We start from the raw sequence: 18550 nt of genomic DNA on the forward strand, positions 1-18550 counted from the left end.
ACCTATTATGATTCCTCTTAAAAAGTGACAAAAAACATTTCAGTAAAACATTTCCTAAAGTGCAGCTTTTATACAGTATAAAATACAAGTATTTAATTGCCGTTATGTGCTGTTTAGAGGAAAAAAAAGAGCACAAGAGGACCTACTGAGCATGTTCGGAGCTCAGGGTCTCTCGTGCACTACTCTCGTGCATGTGCCGTGACCCAGAAGTTGCGGCCATTTTGGAAGATTAATCTGAAACTACTCTCGTGCATGTGCCGTGACCCAGAAGTTGCGGCCATTTTGAAAGATTAATCTGAAACTAGTAAAAAGGCCCGCCCGTTAAAAAACGGGATCTAGGCCACGGCCGCTAAACCCTGGCAACGCGCATACCGATGCGTCCTGCTCACCCGTCTATCACCACTGTCCGAAGTATATGCACACAGGGAGATGTTGCTTGCTTGGCAATTGAAAAAAGCTGTTTTTTTCCCACAATGCAATGAGGTTCACAGACAGCAAACTGTCAAGTTTGGAAGCAGGGACACACACACAGGGACAGGACGCAGAGACACAGCGGTTTTATTATATAGGATTTTTCCAGGGACCCAGTAGGAGGCAGGAGCAGCATAGAACAGTGAAAAGTGGAGCGTTTGAATCAGCAAGATGAGCTGATTCTGATAATATGTTTGTTTTTCCCCATTTTTATAGCAGACCTGAACTCAGAATATCCTCTCTGCTCTTAAAGATACACAACAGCATAATAACCCTTAAGCAAAAAACATTTCTTTGTTGCAGCTGATACAAATTCTAAAAAAAATGTGCACTTTCTACTTCCTGATTCATGGAAGCAAACATATTGTTTACAGCCTGTACTTTCAAATGGGCTTCTCTGCCGTGGCAGTCATGTGACACATGTAATCAAATTACAACTTGTGATTAGACACAAATGAGGGGGAATTAAACAGGCTAAACTCTCTAAATACATAGAGGGTGCATTTTTCTACATTTTCCTTCTGTCCTGTACAAGAGTTCAGGTCCACTTTAATCTGGTTTGGATTCTCTTTAATAGGGGGTGCAGAGGTTGCGACTGTATCAGGGCCCCTGGATTACAAGGGCCCAACAGAGGGCCTTCTTCAAGTGCTGTATTAGCTCTTCATTTGCTATGCTGGTAATAATCACATCCATGTATGCTTCGAACAGTGACAGTCATAAACAAACTGTTCCCCTCCCCCTGCTTATAACTTCCTGGCACTGTGTCTGCTGCCCTTGGCAGGTTTTGGTGCTCCAAATCATATGTTATGTATAAAGTGCATGTGCCCATGGCTCCTTTGCTCTGCCACAGGGCTGATTGGTGGATTTACTGTATGTTGATATATGGTAGATATGTACAGAGCTGAAAAAGAGATCTATACTCACTGGGTTTGACTTTGAGTTCAATTGGCTCCTTCTGAACAATGGTTCTGGCTTTAACAAACTGGGCGTGGCAGATATAATCAGGATGATGATCTGTCACTTTGACGTTGGAAAAGTAAAGGTTTCCATTCATTCCCATTGTGACGCGATTGTCCTGAGTGATGTGCAGTAAGGCTAGACAAAGAAAAGAGGTACAAGAAACCACATATAAAGATCAATGTAAAAAAGTGTACACACTACCTAGAACAATCATTCATAATAGTATTGTGGGAAAATCTATCACGTGTACAAGTCACATCAACTCCTTCCTCAAGCAGTCTGCTGCTGGAAAATCCTTGGCTAACTCTACTGGAGTTTCTGCTGGAGATTGTAGTAGGGAGACTCCAGTTCATCCTTACTCCTCCCCCCTCCCTCCCCCCATAAGACAGAACATTCCACTAAGTAGGGATCATTTGCAAATTGTCATTGTAAATTATCACAAAAGATGGCTTAGAGCAAAGTTTGGTACACAACATCCAATTTCACCACTTCTATTTAGTATGAGTGCCAGCAGCTTTTGAATGCTATGAGCAGATTGTGCAGGAAAGCTCTCATACTACACGGAAGTGGCAAATGATTGGCCAATCAAAATTGGATGTGTGTAATAGGCTCACCAGATGTCTTGCTTGTGTACTTAGCTTTTCAGGCTTTCTAGTGCGATACTATGTTGTATGTGAATAGATATGTGTGCATGCATATGCGTATGTGTGTGTTGAGTATAGGGCAAAGTTGACCTGACCGCACAAGGCCTGAGGAGTGATTGATGCACAACTGGCCAGGGACGGTGCTTCCATAGGGCCAACCTAGGCAGTTGCCCCAGGGCCCCCAAGTCAGCTACTGCCCCTCCCCTAAGGTCTCCCCTCAACTCCATGCTTTCCTATTTCGCTGGGGCGCATCTCTTCTATGTCCCAGTGCTTCTTATTACATATTATGCCGCCAGCGGTGATGAATATGGAAGCACACGGAGTAATGGAGAAGCGCTCCGGCTGGAACAGGCGAGTCACTACTTTGCCATTTGCTCTAACTGAACACATTTATGTAGGCACATAGTAGATAAAAATGGTGCACAGCGCCGCCGCTATAATAATGGCGCCGCATTAAGATACATTGTAAAACGCTACATAGCGGTTTAAAAGTTAAATAATGGCGCGGCACATTAGGTTACATTGTAAATCACTATTCAGCGGTTTAAGCTGAAAAAATGGTGCCCCGCATTAAGTTAAATTGTAAAATGCTATTTAGCATTGTTGGGGTCGGGAGGCAGTGGGACACTGGTGTTAGGCAGCGCAGTGGAGGGAGTAGGATTAGGTGGAGGGAGGATGTGTGCATACGCATACATTACCTTGTCCCGGCCGGCGATCGCTCCTTCACTTCCTCAGTTAGTTTGCTGTAGTCCTGCATCCAGCCAATCACCATGAGGCTTCAGTCCCCGCATGGTGATTGGCTGGCTGCAGGACTCCTGCAAACAAACTAGGAAGTGAAAAAGCAATCACTACCCGGGACAAGGTATTTTATGCCTATGCGCACATCCTCCCTCCACCTAATCCTTATGTATTTACTTTAAAACGGTAAATAACGTTTTATGATACATTTATCGGTGTAACGGTGCCCCATTTTTGACCCTGCGCCATTTTTAACTGGACGCCTTGCATGGTGTTCCTCAACTTTCATGAATTCTTACTACAGGCTGACATCTGATCAAAGCCCAATATGAACTTTCCATTCTTGGTGATGGGCAGGAGCCACAGCGTTGTACTTACTGCTGTTCATCCAGAAGAAGCGGGGAGGCACTGAGCTTTTTGGAGGGTTGCATGGCAACACCACAGAATCTCCTTCTTCAGCCTCAACCATCTGTATGGACTCCTTCTGCCATTTAGGGGTAGCTAGAGAAAGACAATACTGAATGAATTTTTCATGTAAAAAAAGAATATTCAATATCCATCCATATATTTGTTGTAATGTTTCTGAAGAAAGTTCGTCCAATATGAAAACCAACACAACGAAAATGAAAGCTGAATCTGGTATTGTCAGACTTCACATTATCATTGTACAAGAGACTCCACAGCGCTAGGCAATACCACGGTATCTGCAGTTTCACCACAGTGCAGATATTCAGACAGTGACCATCACCAAAAGAGAATTCATCAAAGAGGTCACTAACTGTCGTTTAAAACATCACAGTTTAATAAAATTCAACAGTAATAGCACATATACAATAGCTTACTTTAAGGGTCCTTTTGACAGGGACCCTCGATAAAAACAAGCAAATAGTGTATACCAATACACAACATAAGGATTCTCACGGAAACGATAAGTCTGCCCAGTCTCCAGTTCCAGGGCAGACTTATCGTTTCCGTGAGAATTTATTAAACTGTGATGTTTTAAACGACAGTTAGTGACCTCTTTGATGAATTCTCTTTTGGTGATGGTCACTGTCTGAATATCTGCACTGTGGTGAAACTGCAGATACCGTGGTATTGCCTAGCGCTGTGGAGTCTCTTGTACAGTTTGTGACACCTATTGTGGATGTGGTTTCCTCCTGAGCAGCTGGTGATATATACCCCCAATTGGAGCAGCGCCTGTATTTCATCCTAAAATAACTTCACATTATCATTATTATTGAATTAAAAAAGCGCCAACATGGCGTATATAAAAATACAAACAATAATATACACAAAATATAGACATTAGTACATAATACAGAATGGGTAGACATCATTACTGGTACTTACGTATCACACCATCTGAAGAGTTTGGCACTTCCTTGTTTAAGTTTTGTTTGCTCCACTACCAAGATTTAACCCTTTTTGAAAAGCTGAAAGTGTTCTATGACACCAGGTCCCATGTCAGTGTAATGCTCCGTTGCCAAGCTAAAGGGTTTTGAAGGAGGGGTGTCCCCTGCATCTTGACTGCTCAAAGCGTGATTGCAGTAGTACCAGACAAACCCAACATTGATGATCAGCAGCAACCCCGGGAGGTCATCTTCTGTCACAGAGGTCTCATTACAGAAGATGAAGGAGAAGACAAGCTATACACCCTCCTGACCTCTCTCTGTGTGTTACTGGCCAGGGCTGGAGACTCTATTAAGACAAAGGAGGAGCCCACCTATACACCCTTTTCACCTCTCAAGATGCAGGGGACACCCCTCCTTTAAAACCCTTTAACTTGGCAATGGAGCATTACACTGACAGGGGACCTGGTGTAATGGAAAACCAGGACTTTCAGCTTTTCAAAAAGGCACTTGGCAGTGGAGCAAATAGAACTTAAACATGGAACTGCCAAAATCTTAAGACGGTATAATACATAAGTACCAAAAATGTTAAAAGTACAACTGAAGTGTTCCAGCGCTGTTACCCTCGTTGTATGTATTTGACCAACTGGTCGAATACACCTTTTGTGACCCTCAGAAGGCTTGGGCATGAGCAGTATGAGGCCACATGTCTTTGGGAGCACTCTGGAAAACAAGTGCTCCTTCTGAGGCCTCACTGAGGCCACATAACTTCACTGGGGGACAGCGAGGAAAGAGAACACAGAGACAGGACAGGGAAGGCTCAATAGGATCCAGATTCTTCCCCAGAGTCTAAGTAAGTATCTCTAACAAAAAATCCAAATGGTGAAAAGAGTCTACCAGAAAAAGGGCATTGTAATAGTTAGAATTTCTTTTTGTACAGAATTCCGTGGCATGTTGAGAAGCAGGACGGAGCCCACACATATTAAATCTACAAGTGACCAACTGTTACTATAATTTTGTCTTTTTTGTAAGACTGGTTAGTATTGTTTGTAAACCACTTGGTTAGTATTGTTTTTCAAAAATGTAATGGGTTTAATATGTCATGTAAAGGAGGCTCAAAAAAGGTTTGCTTTGGATATGATGCTGATCTTATTAAGAGCCAATTAATTAGCGTGACTGAGCCCTTTGTTTTTAACGTGTGCATTTAGTAGGATTAACTGTGCTGTGATGTTTTTCCCTACCCATGCTTGACACGCTTTTCGGTTTATCTCGCAGTCACACAGGTCTCTGCCGGACAGGAATGCCAGCGGAGCAGGGAGATGGCACAAAATGTTCACTCACTGACCCGGCATGTGTTTATCGCATGTAAATTACAGAATTAATTTATGCTGATGAGGAAGCGGCAGGGAAAATGGTAATCTGACAGTTTTATTGAGGTGTACAAGTAGCAAAGATAATGAGTATTAATCAATGGAAGGCCACTGAGTCTGTGCAGCGATAGACACGCTATTTTAACGAGAACGTAGTCTGATCAACAACAGATTTATGATGCAGCTATAAATATATATGAGGCTATTAAGACATTTATGCAACAGTTTACTTTCTGAGAAAAACTAGAGCCTGCCATAGATTCTTGAAAGCTATAAAGACTTGCCAATAAAATCTGCCTGAATAACCCATATTTTAGTAACTTACCAATATATAAACATTGTCTGGCAGGCTTTCTCAAATCCGAATTCGGGAGATACCCGGATAGTTCTATCCGGATATCTCCCAGTAAAGCTTTGCGCGGGGGGGCAATCTTCCCTAAATGATGTCTTCTCTGGTCCGTACGCGTCCCCTCCCATGATGCGCTCCAAGCACCGCATGCGCCGGTCCCGTAACTACAAACACTTCCTCCTTCAACCCGGAAGCAGGAAGTGTTTGTAGTTACGTGACCGGCGCATATGGCGTTTGGAGCGCATCGTGGGAGGTGACGCGTACGGACCAAAGAAGACACAATTTAGGGAAGATTGGCCCCCCCCCCCCCGCAAAGATTTACTGGGAGATATCCGGATAGAACTATCCGGGTATCTCCCGAATTCGGACTTGAGCAAGACTGCTGTCTGGTATGCTGGTGCAAAAGCTAGCGACAGGCACAAACTGCAGAGAGTCATAACTGATGCGTAGAGGATCATTCGATCTCCCCTACCGCCTCTCGATCTCCTCCACTCCACCAAGATGAAGAAGAGGCGCTACACCTGCTATTGACAAATTTCTGTTTTGTCCCCACGTTTATTGCCTGATGAAGCGGGCTTGGCCTGCGAAACGCGTTGCACTTTTTGGGGTACTATTCAATAAATGTGATTACTACTATTCAGACAGTCTTTCGTGTCTGCTTTGTGGAGGTAAGTCCACCGCTTCCCCCAAGCACCTACTGTGAAGATGAAGAAGAGGGCCACCGTGATCTCTCGTGACCCCTCCCACCCAGGCAGTCGCTACTTCAAATTCCTCCCATTGGGCCGCCGCTATAAAAACTATCCCATCCAGGACCACCAGGAGCAGGAAATCAAAAATCGATTTTCTCAAAAACTATAAGGTCTTTTTGAAAAAAAAATGTCCCCTTATTCGCACCGTTCTACTTAACAGATCCTGCAAATTTGGTGTTTATATCATGTAAGGGGGCTTTGCTATTAACCGCTAAAGTTGGCTGGTTTTGGCGTTTTTTAATTATGAATACTTTTTTCATTTGAAACAGGGCTGCTCAAATCCGGATCCGGGAGACATCCGGATAGTTCTATCCGAATATCTCCCAGTTACCTGTGCGGGGTGGGCGGGGGTCAATCTTATCTGTCAGACGTCTTCTTCAGTCCGTCCCTCGGCGCCTCCCACGATGTGGTCCAAGCGGCGGTCACGTGATTACAAACACTTCCTCCTTTCAGGTTGAAGGAGGAAGTGTTTGTAATCACGTGACACGCGTGGAGCGCATCGTGGGAGGTGCCGATGGACGGACGAAGAAGACGTCCGACAGGTAAGATTGACCCCGCCCACCCCGCACAGGTTTACTGGGAGATATCCGGATAGAAACTATCCGGGTATCTCCCGGATCTGGATTTGAGCAGCCCTAATTTGAAACTTTAAATTCGATTTTCTCAAAAACTATAGGCAAAAAAAGGGTATTCCGCTACACCGAGGCTGGGTAAAAAAATTTTCTTCAACTTTATTGACACATCAGTAAACACATACAAGGCTGACGCGTATCGGAGCTCTGAAAGACTCCTTAATCATAGGTCTATGATTAAGAAGCCTTTCAGAGCTCCGATACGTGCCAGCCTTGTATGTGTTTACTGATGTGCCAATAAAGTTGAAGAAAAGTTTTTTACCCAGCCTCGGTGTAGCGGAATACCCTTTTTTTTTTTTTTTTTTTTTTGCTTATATGTTCTGAGACTTGTGATTCCTGCTCCCTTGGACTGTGCAGCGGTGGTGGTAGCGTTCCTCTTTCCAGCTATTTCTCAAAAACTATAAGGTCTTTTTGAAAAAAGAATTTTTAAGTTGTAGCCACTGATCACTTTTACAATCTATGCAATTTTTGTAGCATGTATGGCGGCTTTGTTATTAACGTTAAAGTCAAATTCTACAAGCTAAAATCCGAGTTGAATTCGGAGCTCCGATTCAAGTTACGATCACGTTGTATCCGGATTTCGAGTCTGCCGTAGCCGGATATACTCAAATTCATGGTTGGGAGTATCCGAGCATCACTGCTCCCAAGCAAAACTGAGCCTGCCAGGTCCATGACAAACCCTGGCTCACCAAAACCCCCGCGCCCATGATTCAAATTTTGTCTTGACCCCCTGCAATAGCTTATACCCCTGCATTGATATAGCAAAGGGCGGTAGCATCATACATTACCTCTTCTCAGCAGAGCTACAAGTACTCCTCACACCTCTACTCAGCCATGCTGTACAGTCCCCTTGTGACATCTGATGCATGCTTCCTCTGCTCCTGTGTGTTATATAAATAGTGGGAAAGCGGCTCACCTAACAAGCGATTTCAGTGGCGAGCGCAGACATCTCATTTCCCATGCTGCTGCCCTAGTGAAGGCTTTGGCTGATGACACGATTAGCAGAAGTCTTCACTAGGGGAAGCAACGTGGAAGATGAGATGTCTGCTGGAATCGCTTGTCAGGTGAGCTGCTCTGCCTTTAATTATATTACACACAGAGGAGCAGAGAAAACATGTGCACAGGGCAGGAGAGGACATAGGGGGAAAAGAAGAGACATTGGGGGCCAGGAGGGGACACAGATGGACAGGAGGAAGAACAGGAGGAGACATGGGGGAGGGCAGGTGAGGACACGGGGGAAACAGTAGGAGGCATGGGGGAGGCAGGTGGGGTCACTAAGGGCCAGAAGATGACAGGAGGAGACATGGGGGGCCAGCAGAGGACACAGGGAAACTGAAAAAGACATGGGGGGCAAGAGAGGACACAGAGGGGCAGGAGGGGACACGGGAACAGTAGGGGACACGGAGGGGACACACGAGGGCAGGAGGGGACACGGGGAACAGGAGGGGACACGGGACATAAGGGGCAAAGGAGAACACAGTGGGACACACAGGAGGACACGGGGGAGCAAAGGAGGGCACTGAGAAAGAAGGTGACACATGATGGACGGAAGAGGACACAGGAGGACAATGATTGGGGAGAATATCGGCAAGATGCTCCTGGAACATTTATGCATTAGATTTAGTATATTTTTTTCCCTGGTCTTTGCCCTCTAATCCTATGTATGTCTTATATTCCGGAGCGTCTTATATTCCGAAAAATACAGTATATGGACATGCGAAAAACAGATTGGGCCCGTTTCCATTAACTTTTTCTCCAAGCTTTCTAAAGCTTTTCTCACATCTTGTCAATAAAATGCCTTTTAAGCCACTAGCAAACAAGAAAATACTCAGAATAATTTTGATAGTACTTTTTCATCTACTTTTTGGTACTTTTCAAATGCAGTACTGAAAAGACAGAAGATGAAAACTGTTATTATGGATCAGGCCCATTTTCACCAAATGCACTAATACCAACGGGCGCAAGAAAAGTCATTTTCATACCAACAAAAATATTCACAAAAAAATAAGGGCAAGTGAAAACACCTTTTTGCAAAATGCATTAAAATAAATATTTTTCTTTTTCTTTCTGAAACCGTATCTTATTTTGTACTCCATAAGATGCACTCCCAAAATTGATTGGGGAAGAAACATCCCCACCAATGGAGCGTATATATTGCATCACAGCAGGGCTAGCACCAGGTCTCCCTTCCCCCACGAAGTCGGCTTTCCCTCCAGGCTAATAGAGCTTTGCCGGTGCCCCTGCAGTGTGCTACCATCAGTGAAATGTACTCACCTGTCTGGCCAGAGTGCTCCGTGTCCTTCAGTCTTCATCCTTGCTGGCGCCTGTTCTCTGTGAACTGCCATCATGTTATAAGAATATGTAAATGCCAACTGAATAACGGAGAATGGGTGCCAGCAGGGATGACAACAGAAGGACACGGAGCGTTTGGGACGGACAGGTGAGTGCACTTCACTGCCACTAGTACTTTGCAGGTGCCCAGGGGGATCCCTAGTAGCTTGAGGGGGGGGGGAGACGGGAACAGGAAAAATGGGCGCATATGGTTAATGCACTTAAAGGGCGCGCCATAGGCTCCAAATGCAAAATATTGGCTATTGGGCTCCAAAGAAGAAGTTAGGGCTCCCTTTAACTACCTAAAGACCGCCTCACGCCAACGGGCGTGAATGCGGCGGCAGCCCCAGGACCGCCTAACACCAATTGGCGTCAAGTCCTGGGGCTGCAGTTTCCCAGGGAACGGCTGCGCGCATGCGTGATCATTCCCTGCCGATTCTGCTAGCCGCTGATCGCGGCTAGCAGGCTGATTGTAAACATAAGGGGAAAGAAATCTCCTTTGTTTACAAGCGTACAGCGCTGCCGGGGGCCGCAGCGCTGTACGAGATCGGCGATCCCCGGCCTCTGATTGGCCGGGGAGCGCCGGCTTCTCATAGGCTGATGCCTATGAGAGGCGGAACAGGACGGATCGCTGTCCTGTTCCAATTTAGACTCCGGAGGGGAGGAGGGAAGGGGAGGGAGGGACGAAGGGGAGAGCGAGAACCTCATAGAGGCAGGAAAAAAAAACGGCCAAAGCGATCAGACCCCTCCGGCGGCATGTCCCCTTAGAGACAAAAAAAGGAGGTGAGTCCGATTGCTGGGCACCTAAGCTGGGCTGTGCAGGAGGCTGAAGAGCCTGAACAGCCCAGTGCTGCACAAAACGGCCTGGTCGTTGGGGGGGGGGGGGGGGTTACTACTGCGGTCGTCAAGTGGTTAAAGAGAGTCTAAAGTGATTTTTGTTTTCTTATTTTATCTAAAAATCATTTTAAGGCTATAAATACCTGGTCTCCTGCATTATTCCAGCTTTAAAACGAGTGCCCCCTGTCCAGATAATGAGCTTGAATCTCTCCACGACTTTCCTGGTCGCAGAATATGCTACCAGGAAGAGAACAGGAAGAAGCAGAGCTGTTCTCAGGAGCTCTGCCTATCTGAGTGCAGACGGACATCAGTCTCCGCCCCCTTTTAATGTATGCCGCCCTACAAGGCTGGCTCCAGTGGCTGTGAGACATCTCACAGCAGCAGCCTCTGTCAGCAGCTTCACAGCATGAAACAAGCTGAAGCTGCAGCCCTTCACAAACCTGTGCATCCAAAATGTATGTGTATGAAAAGGGGGTGAGATTTATAGAAATGGACGTGGCAAACATAAAAAAAGCGCACAAACGACTTTGTAAAAGCTTTGCTTTATGTTTGCCACATCTACCTCAGTATAAATCTCACCCCTTTTTCATACACATACATTTCTTTAAATAGCGGTTGCCAGGACCATGTAATCAACATTTTTATTTTACAAAAAAAGTTGTGTAACAAATATAATTTAGAAATTCATTTTGACAATCATTTTAACTTATATTCGCATTTTAAAATTCATTTTTAAAAGTACAATGTGCAAATTATTGTTTTGAAGTGTATTATCGCTTTTTGAATTAAACTTGTGTTTGGAATTATAATGCGTAAATTACATTTTTCACATTTATAATCTAATATATTGGTTTTTATATTGCCGTTATTTTAGGATTTTGTAATGCGTACACTATTGTTAGGCTATTTATTCTATTAGAAATATGCAATATAGCTTTTTGTGCTTTTTTTTTGGATATATAACCGTTCTTTTAAGATGTTTAATGCGTATGTTAATGTAAGGCTTTTTATACGTTTAGAAATATATAGCTTTTTATTTTCAGCGAAGTAGGTGGATTTTTAGGGTTAGGCTCCACCACAGGGGTCTTAGGTTTAGGCACCACCAGGGGTTCTTAGGGTTAGGCCCCAGTCTTAGGTTTAGGCACCACCGGGGGGGGGGGGGGTCTTAGGTTGAGGCACCACCAGGGGGGGGGTCTTAGGTTGAGGCACCACCAGGAGGGTCTTAGGTTTAGGCACCACCAGGGGAATTTTAGGATTTGGCAACACCAGGGGAGGTCTAGGGGTTAGGGATAGGTACAGGGAGGGCTCTGTGTGAGAGTAGGGTTAGGTATAGTTGCAGTAAAATATCTGTAATATGTACAATTTCTTACCTACACTTAAAGGGAATCTGTATTGTTAAAATCGCACAAAAGTAAACATACCAGTGCGTTAGGGGACATCTCCTATTACCCTCTGTCACAATTTTGCCGCTCCTCGCCGCATTAAAAGTGGTTAAAAACAGTTTTAAAAAGTTTGTTTATAAACAAACAAAATGGCCACCAAAACAGGAAGTAGATTGATGTACAGTATGTCCACACATAGAAAATACATCCATACACAAGCAGGCTGTATACAGCCTTCCTTTTGAATCTCAAGAGATCATTTGTGTGTTTCTTTCCCCCTGCAGCTATCTTCCACTGAAGTGTCAGGCTGTTTCTTCCTGCAGAGTGCAGACAGCTCTGCCTGTATGTAATTCCTCAGTATGTGAAAGCCCAGCCAGCTCAGAGGAGGATTTATCCAGCTTGTAAAAGATAAGAGAGAAGAGAGAAGCTGCTCTAATCTAAATAATACACAGGCAGGGGAGGACTGGCCCAGGGGGACGGGGGGCAATTGCCCCCCGGGCCGCCTGAATCTTAAGTAATTAGGGCCAGCCGCTGCTATACGCAGCGGCCGCAGACATACCACAGGTGACAGGTTCGCAGTGGGGATCGCAACCTCGCGCGATATTTCCCAGCAAGTTGAAGTATCCAATCAGAGAAGGGGCTGAGGCGGCCGGCTGTGGTGTGCCCTTGTGCGTGGCTGCGCCTGCGGTCGATGTGAGCGGCACAAGGACACAAATAGCTTAGGTCCTCTCCGGCCCGGTGGGTTGACCCTGCTTGATTCTGCCCCCCACTTGGAGCCATTGACGCCCGCAACGTGCTGTTGTGCCTGCGGTGTCATCGGAGTGAGCTGTCTCACTCTTCAGCTTTCTGTGCTGGGGGGGCTGGGGGCCTGGAGCTGTGGCTACAAGTGGCTGGCTGGAGGAGTCGGACACAGTCCTCCCCTGTGCTGCTGTGCCTGAAGTGTCGTCGGAGTGAGCTGTCTCACTCTTCAGCTTTCTGTGCTGGGGGGGCTGGGGGCCTGGAGCTGCGGCTACGAGTGGCTGGCTGGCTGTCCTGGCTGGAGGAGTCGGACACTCTGGGGGCTGGGAGTCGGAGATGCCACCTATAGCTGCTTGCTGCTGTGGAGGAGGAGGAGGTGTAGGACTGAGGAGACAGAAGGACAGAGGAGGTCGGGTCCAGGTCGCCAGAGGAGAAGGTGGTTTTTATAAATTTTGTTTCTGTACTTCTTCTCCCTTCTTGTCACTGAGTTACTCACACTTTGCTGCCTGCCTGCTACTGCTGTCAAATTTAATTCTCTGCCCAGGCCAGTGCCCTCTGAGGTTTTTTGTGTGTGATAATCATCCCCATTCTGATCCTGGCCTGAGGGAGAACATTTTTTTCTTCTTGTGGTGTGATTGGCGGCAGGGGAGGCAGGCAGTTAGGCACTGTCAAACAGGTAGTTGGAGGGGGGGGGGGGGGGGGTAGGTGTCAGACAAGCAGTTTGTATGGTGGGTGGGCAGGAGTGGGTATAGGCATCACCAGGTAGGTAGGTTTGTGTGTGTGTGTGTGTGTGTGTGTGTGTGTGTGTGGGGGGGGGGGGGGTTGTTTAAAGGAGTTATCAGGCATTTTTAATGAAATAAGTGCTACTTACCTGGGGCTTCCTCCAGCCCCAAGCTCCCAGCATGTCCCTCGCCGCAGCTCTGCAGTCAGCCATTCGCTGCCGCTGCCTCCCAGTCCCCGGCGATGGCACCAGTCCGACCTGGATGTTGGCCTGTACTGCGCCTGTGCGAGCAGCACTGTCAATCACCTCCACGTGGACCGGAGTGTACTGCGCAGGCGCAGTAGTTCTGCGTCTGCACTGTACGCTCTGGTCCATGTGGCGGTGATTGACAGCGCCGCTCGCACAGGTGCAGTCGGCCTGACGTCATCGCTGGGGGCTGGGAGGCAGCGGCAGCGAACAGCTGACTGCAGAGCTGCGGCAAGGGACATGCTGAGAGCTTGGGGCTGGACGAGCCCTGGGTAAGTAGCACTTATTTTCATAAAAAAAAAAAGCCTGATAACTCCTTTAAGGTTAGGCATCAGACACAGACAGGTAGATTGTGCGGAGAAATGGGCTTAGGCATCAGGTACATAGAGAGTGTGTGTGTGTGTGTGCGTGCGTGCGTGCGTGCGTGCGTGCGTGCGTGTGTTAGTCATCACAATTTGCAGATTTGCACACAAGAAGGATATGGCTTTGGGCTGGGGATGCCGTGAAACGGGCCTCTAGTTTGTGTTGTCCCCCCAGGTCAAAAGGTCCCAGTCCTCCCCTGTACACAGGCAGTGTGCAGAGAGGGGCCTGGATGGGGGAGATGCATCACAGAACCACAACACTGAAGAACTTGGCAGCCTTCCAGACACAGGCCTGACAAGTCTGACAAGAGAGAGATAAGTTGATTTATTACAGAGATGGTGATAGTAGAACGTGCTGCAGTAAGCCAGAGGACATTAGAATAGCTTTTGGAACTTGTAGGATGATAAAAAACAGGATGCAATTTTTGTTACGGAGTCTCTTTAATACAAGTGTAAATATAGTTTTATGGTTACAGATGAAATGTTCCGATTTTATTACCGTTATTTCAACATGTTTATACTTGATTTTAAATTATGATTTAGAAACCATAAAAATTGTTATAGATAATATATTAAAATTTCGTCTATATCCTGCACCCTTTTTTCCAAACGCCCTTTTTGCATATATGCAGGGGAGACACTCCAGAGCTTGAGGGGGACGCAGCTTGGGGGGGGGGGGGGGGGGGGGGACCTTGCGCCGACTCGTGTGATGCTCAAGAAGACACACCTGCTTCAGAATATATTTTTTACGGGTTTATCTTATGGAGCAAAAAAAAGGTATATCTTGCAAAACTCCATTATATATTTACATTTTCAAATGTTCATACGCAAATGACTGAAGAAAATTCAAGCCATCCCTATACAGTGCTTCCACAGTGTACATCCTACTGTATGAAGGTCATTACATTCTAATTTTTACATTTCAATGTATTCCTTTCAGGGAATAAAAAATCGATGAAATTGAGACTATAAATATATAAATGCCATGTTGTTGGCATAGCTATACGACAGAATTTTCTGATGCCATCTACAAACACTGACTAATGCAATAAACAATATGCACAAACAGTATTAATGTAAAAGTACAATGTGCAAATTATTGTTTTGAAGTGTATTATCGCTTTTTGAATTAAACTTGTGTTTGGAATTATAATGCGTAAATTACATTTTTCACATTTATAATCTAATATATTGGTTTTTATATTGCCGTTATTTTAGGATTTTGTAATGCGTACACTATTGTTAGGCTATTTATTCTATTAGAAATATGCAATATAGCTTTTTGTGCTTTTTTTTTGGATATATAACCGTTCTTTTAAGATGTTTAATGCGTATGTTAATGTAAGGCTTTTTATACGTTTAGAAATATATAGCTTTTTATTTTCAGCGAAGTAGGTGGATTTTTAGGGTTAGGCTCCACCACAGGGGTCTTAGGTTTAGGCACCACCAGGGGTTCTTAGGGTTAGGCCCCAGTCTTAGGTTTAGGCACCACCGGGGGGGGGGGGGGTCTTAGGTTGAGGCACCACCAGGGGGGGGGTCTTAGGTTGAGGCACCACCAGGAGGGTCTTAGGTTTAGGCACCACCAGGGGAATTTTAGGATTTGGCAACACCAGGGGAGGTCTAGGGGTTAGGGATAGGTACAGGGAGGGCTCTGTGTGAGAGTAGGGTTAGGTATAGTTGCAGTAAAATATCTGTAATATGTACAATTTCTTACCTACACTTAAAGGGAATCTGTATTGTTAAAATCGCACAAAAGTAAACATACCAGTGCGTTAGGGGACATCTCCTATTACCCTCTGTCACAATTTTGCCGCTCCTCGCCGCATTAAAAGTGGTTAAAAACAGTTTTAAAAAGTTTGTTTATAAACAAACAAAATGGCCACCAAAACAGGAAGTAGATTGATGTACAGTATGTCCACACATAGAAAATACATCCATACACAAGCAGGCTGTATACAGCCTTCCTTTTGAATCTCAAGAGATCATTTGTGTGTTTCTTTCCCCCTGCAGCTATCTTCCACTGAAGTGTCAGGCTGTTTCTTCCTGCAGAGTGCAGACAGCTCTGCCTGTATGTAATTCCTCAGTATGTGAAAGCCCAGCCAGCTCAGAGGAGGATTTATCCAGCTTGTAAAAGATAAGAGAGAAGAGAGAAGCTGCTCTAATCTAAATAATACACAGGCAGGGGAGGACTGGCCCAGGGGGACGGGGGGCAATTGCCCCCCGGGCCGCCTGAATCTTAAGTAATTAGGGCCAGCCGCTGCTATACGCAGCGGCCGCAGACATACCACAGGTGACAGGTTCGCAGTGGGGATCGCAACCTTGCGCGATATTTCCCAGCAAGTTGAAGTATCCAATCAGAGAAGGGGCTGAGGCGGCCGGCTGTGGTGTGCCCTTGTGCGTGGCTGCGCCTGCGGTCGATGTGAGCGGCACAAGGACACAAATAGCTTAGGTCCTCTCCGGCCCGGTGGGTTGACCCTGCTTGATTCCGCCCCCCACTTGGAGCCATTGACGCCCGCAACGTGCTGTTGTGCCTGCGGTGTCATCGGAGTGAGCTGTCTCACTCTTCAGCTTTCTGTGCTGGGGGGGCTGGGGGCCTGGAGCTGTGGCTACAAGTGGCTGGCTGGAGGAGTCGGACACAGTCCTCCCCTGTGCTGCTGTGCCTGAAGTGTCGTCGGAGTGAGCTGTCTCACTCTTCAGCTTTCTGTGCTGGGGGGGCTGGGGGCCTGGAGCTGCGGCTACGAGTGGCTGGCTGGCTGTCCTGGCTGGAGGAGTCGGACACTCTGGGGGCTGGGAGTCGGAGATGCCACCTATAGCTGCTTGCTGCTGTGGAGGAGGAGGAGGTGTAGGACTGAGGAGACAGAAGGACAGAGGAGGTCGGGTCCAGGTCGCCAGAGGAGAAGGTGGTTTTTATAAATTTTGTTTCTGTACTTCTTCTCCCTTCTTGTCACTGAGTTACTCACACTTTGCTGCCTGCCTGCTACTGCTGTCAAATTTAATTCTCTGCCCAGGCCAGTGCCCTCTGAGGTTTTTTGTGTGTGATAATCATCCCCATTCTGATCCTGGCCTGAGGGAGAACATTTTTTTCTTCTTGTGGTGTGATTGGCGGCAGGGGAGGCAGGCAGTTAGGCACTGTCAAACAGGTAGTTGGAGGGGGGGTAGGTGTCAGACAAGCAGTTTGTATGGTGGGTGGGCAGGAGTGGGTATAGGCATCACCAGGTAGGTAGGTTTGTGTGTGTGTGTGTGTGTGTGTGTGTGTGTGGGGGGGGGGGGGGGTTGTTTAAAGGAGTTATCAGGCATTTTTAATGAAATAAGTGCTACTTACCTGGGGCTTCCTCCAGCCCCAAGCTCCCAGCATGTCCCTCGCCGCAGCTCTGCAGTCAGCCATTCGCTGCCGCTGCCTCCCAGTCCCCGGCGATGGCACCAGTCCGACCTGGATGTTGGCCTGTACTGCGCCTGTGCGAGCAGCACTGTCAATCACCTCCACGTGGACCGGAGTGTACTGCGCAGGCGCAGTAGTTCTGCGTCTGCACTGTACGCTCTGGTCCATGTGGCGGTGATTGACAGCGCCGCTCGCACAGGTGCAGTCGGCCTGACGTCATCGCTGGGGGCTGGGAGGCAGCGGCAGCGAACAGCTGACTGCAGAGCTGCGGCAAGGGACATGCTGAGAGCTTGGGGCTGGACGAGCCCTGGGTAAGTAGCACTTATTTTCATAAAAAAAAAAAGCCTGATAACTCCTTTAAGGTTAGGCATCAGACACAGACAGGTAGATTGTGCGGAGAAATGGGCTTAGGCATCAGGTACATAGAGAGTGTGTGTGTGTGTGTGTGTGCGTGCGTGCGTGCGTGCGTGCGTGCGTGTGTTAGTCATCACAATTTGCAGATTTGCACACAAGAAGGATATGGCTTTGGGCTGGGGATGCCGTGAAACGGGCCTCTAGTTTGTGTTGTCCCCCCAGGTCAAAAGGTCCCAGTCCTCCCCTGTACACAGGCAGTGTGCAGAGAGGGGCCTGGATGGGGGAGATGCATCACAGAACCACAACACTGAAGAACTTGGCAGCCTTCCAGACACAGGCCTGACAAGTCTGACAAGAGAGAGATAAGTTGATTTATTACAGAGATGGTGATAGTAGAACGTGCTGCAGTAAGCCAGAGGACATTAGAATAGCTTTTGGAACTTGTAGGATGATAAAAAACAGGATGCAATTTTTGTTACGGAGTCTCTTTAATACAAGTGTAAATATAGTTTTATGGTTACAGATGAAATGTTCCGATTTTATTACCGTTATTTCAACATGTTTATACTTGATTTTAAATTATGATTTAGAAACCATAAAAATTGTTATAGATAATATATTAAAATTTCGTCTATATCCTGCACCCTTTTTTCCAAACGCCCTTTTTGCATATATGCAGGGGAGACACTCCAGAGCTTGAGGGGGACGCAGCTTGGGGGGGGGGGGGGGGGAGACCTTGCGCCGACTCGTGTGATGCTCAAGAAGACACACCTGCTTCAGAATATATTTTTTACGGGTTTATCTTATGGAGCAAAAAAAAGGTATATCTTGCAAAACTCCATTATATATTTACATTTTCAAATGTTCATACGCAAATGACTGAAGAAAATTCAAGCCATCCCTATACAGTGCTTCCACAGTGTACATCCTACTGTATG

The 18550-nt window shown here is 46.4% G+C and overlaps 1 protein-coding gene across 3 annotated transcripts in view; it reads right to left on the minus strand.

The window, feature by feature from the left end:
- Nucleotides 1-18550, minus strand: part of L1CAM (L1 cell adhesion molecule) — a 440855-nt gene that overhangs the window by 89702 nt on the left and 332603 nt on the right. For all 3 annotated transcript variants that reach the window (XM_068248209.1, XM_068248208.1, XM_068248210.1), the window contains 2 exons: nt 3192-3314; nt 1396-1566 (listed from right to left, as the gene is read on the minus strand). In XM_068248209.1, the coding sequence (XP_068104310.1) occupies nt 1396-1566; nt 3192-3314 (294 nt within the window). The remainder of the gene's footprint in view (nt 1-1395; nt 1567-3191; nt 3315-18550) is intronic.

Source organism: Hyperolius riggenbachi, chromosome 8, assembly GCF_040937935.1.
Source record: "Hyperolius riggenbachi isolate aHypRig1 chromosome 8, aHypRig1.pri, whole genome shotgun sequence".
In the NCBI taxonomy this organism is placed as follows: domain Eukaryota; kingdom Metazoa; phylum Chordata; class Amphibia; order Anura; family Hyperoliidae; genus Hyperolius; species Hyperolius riggenbachi.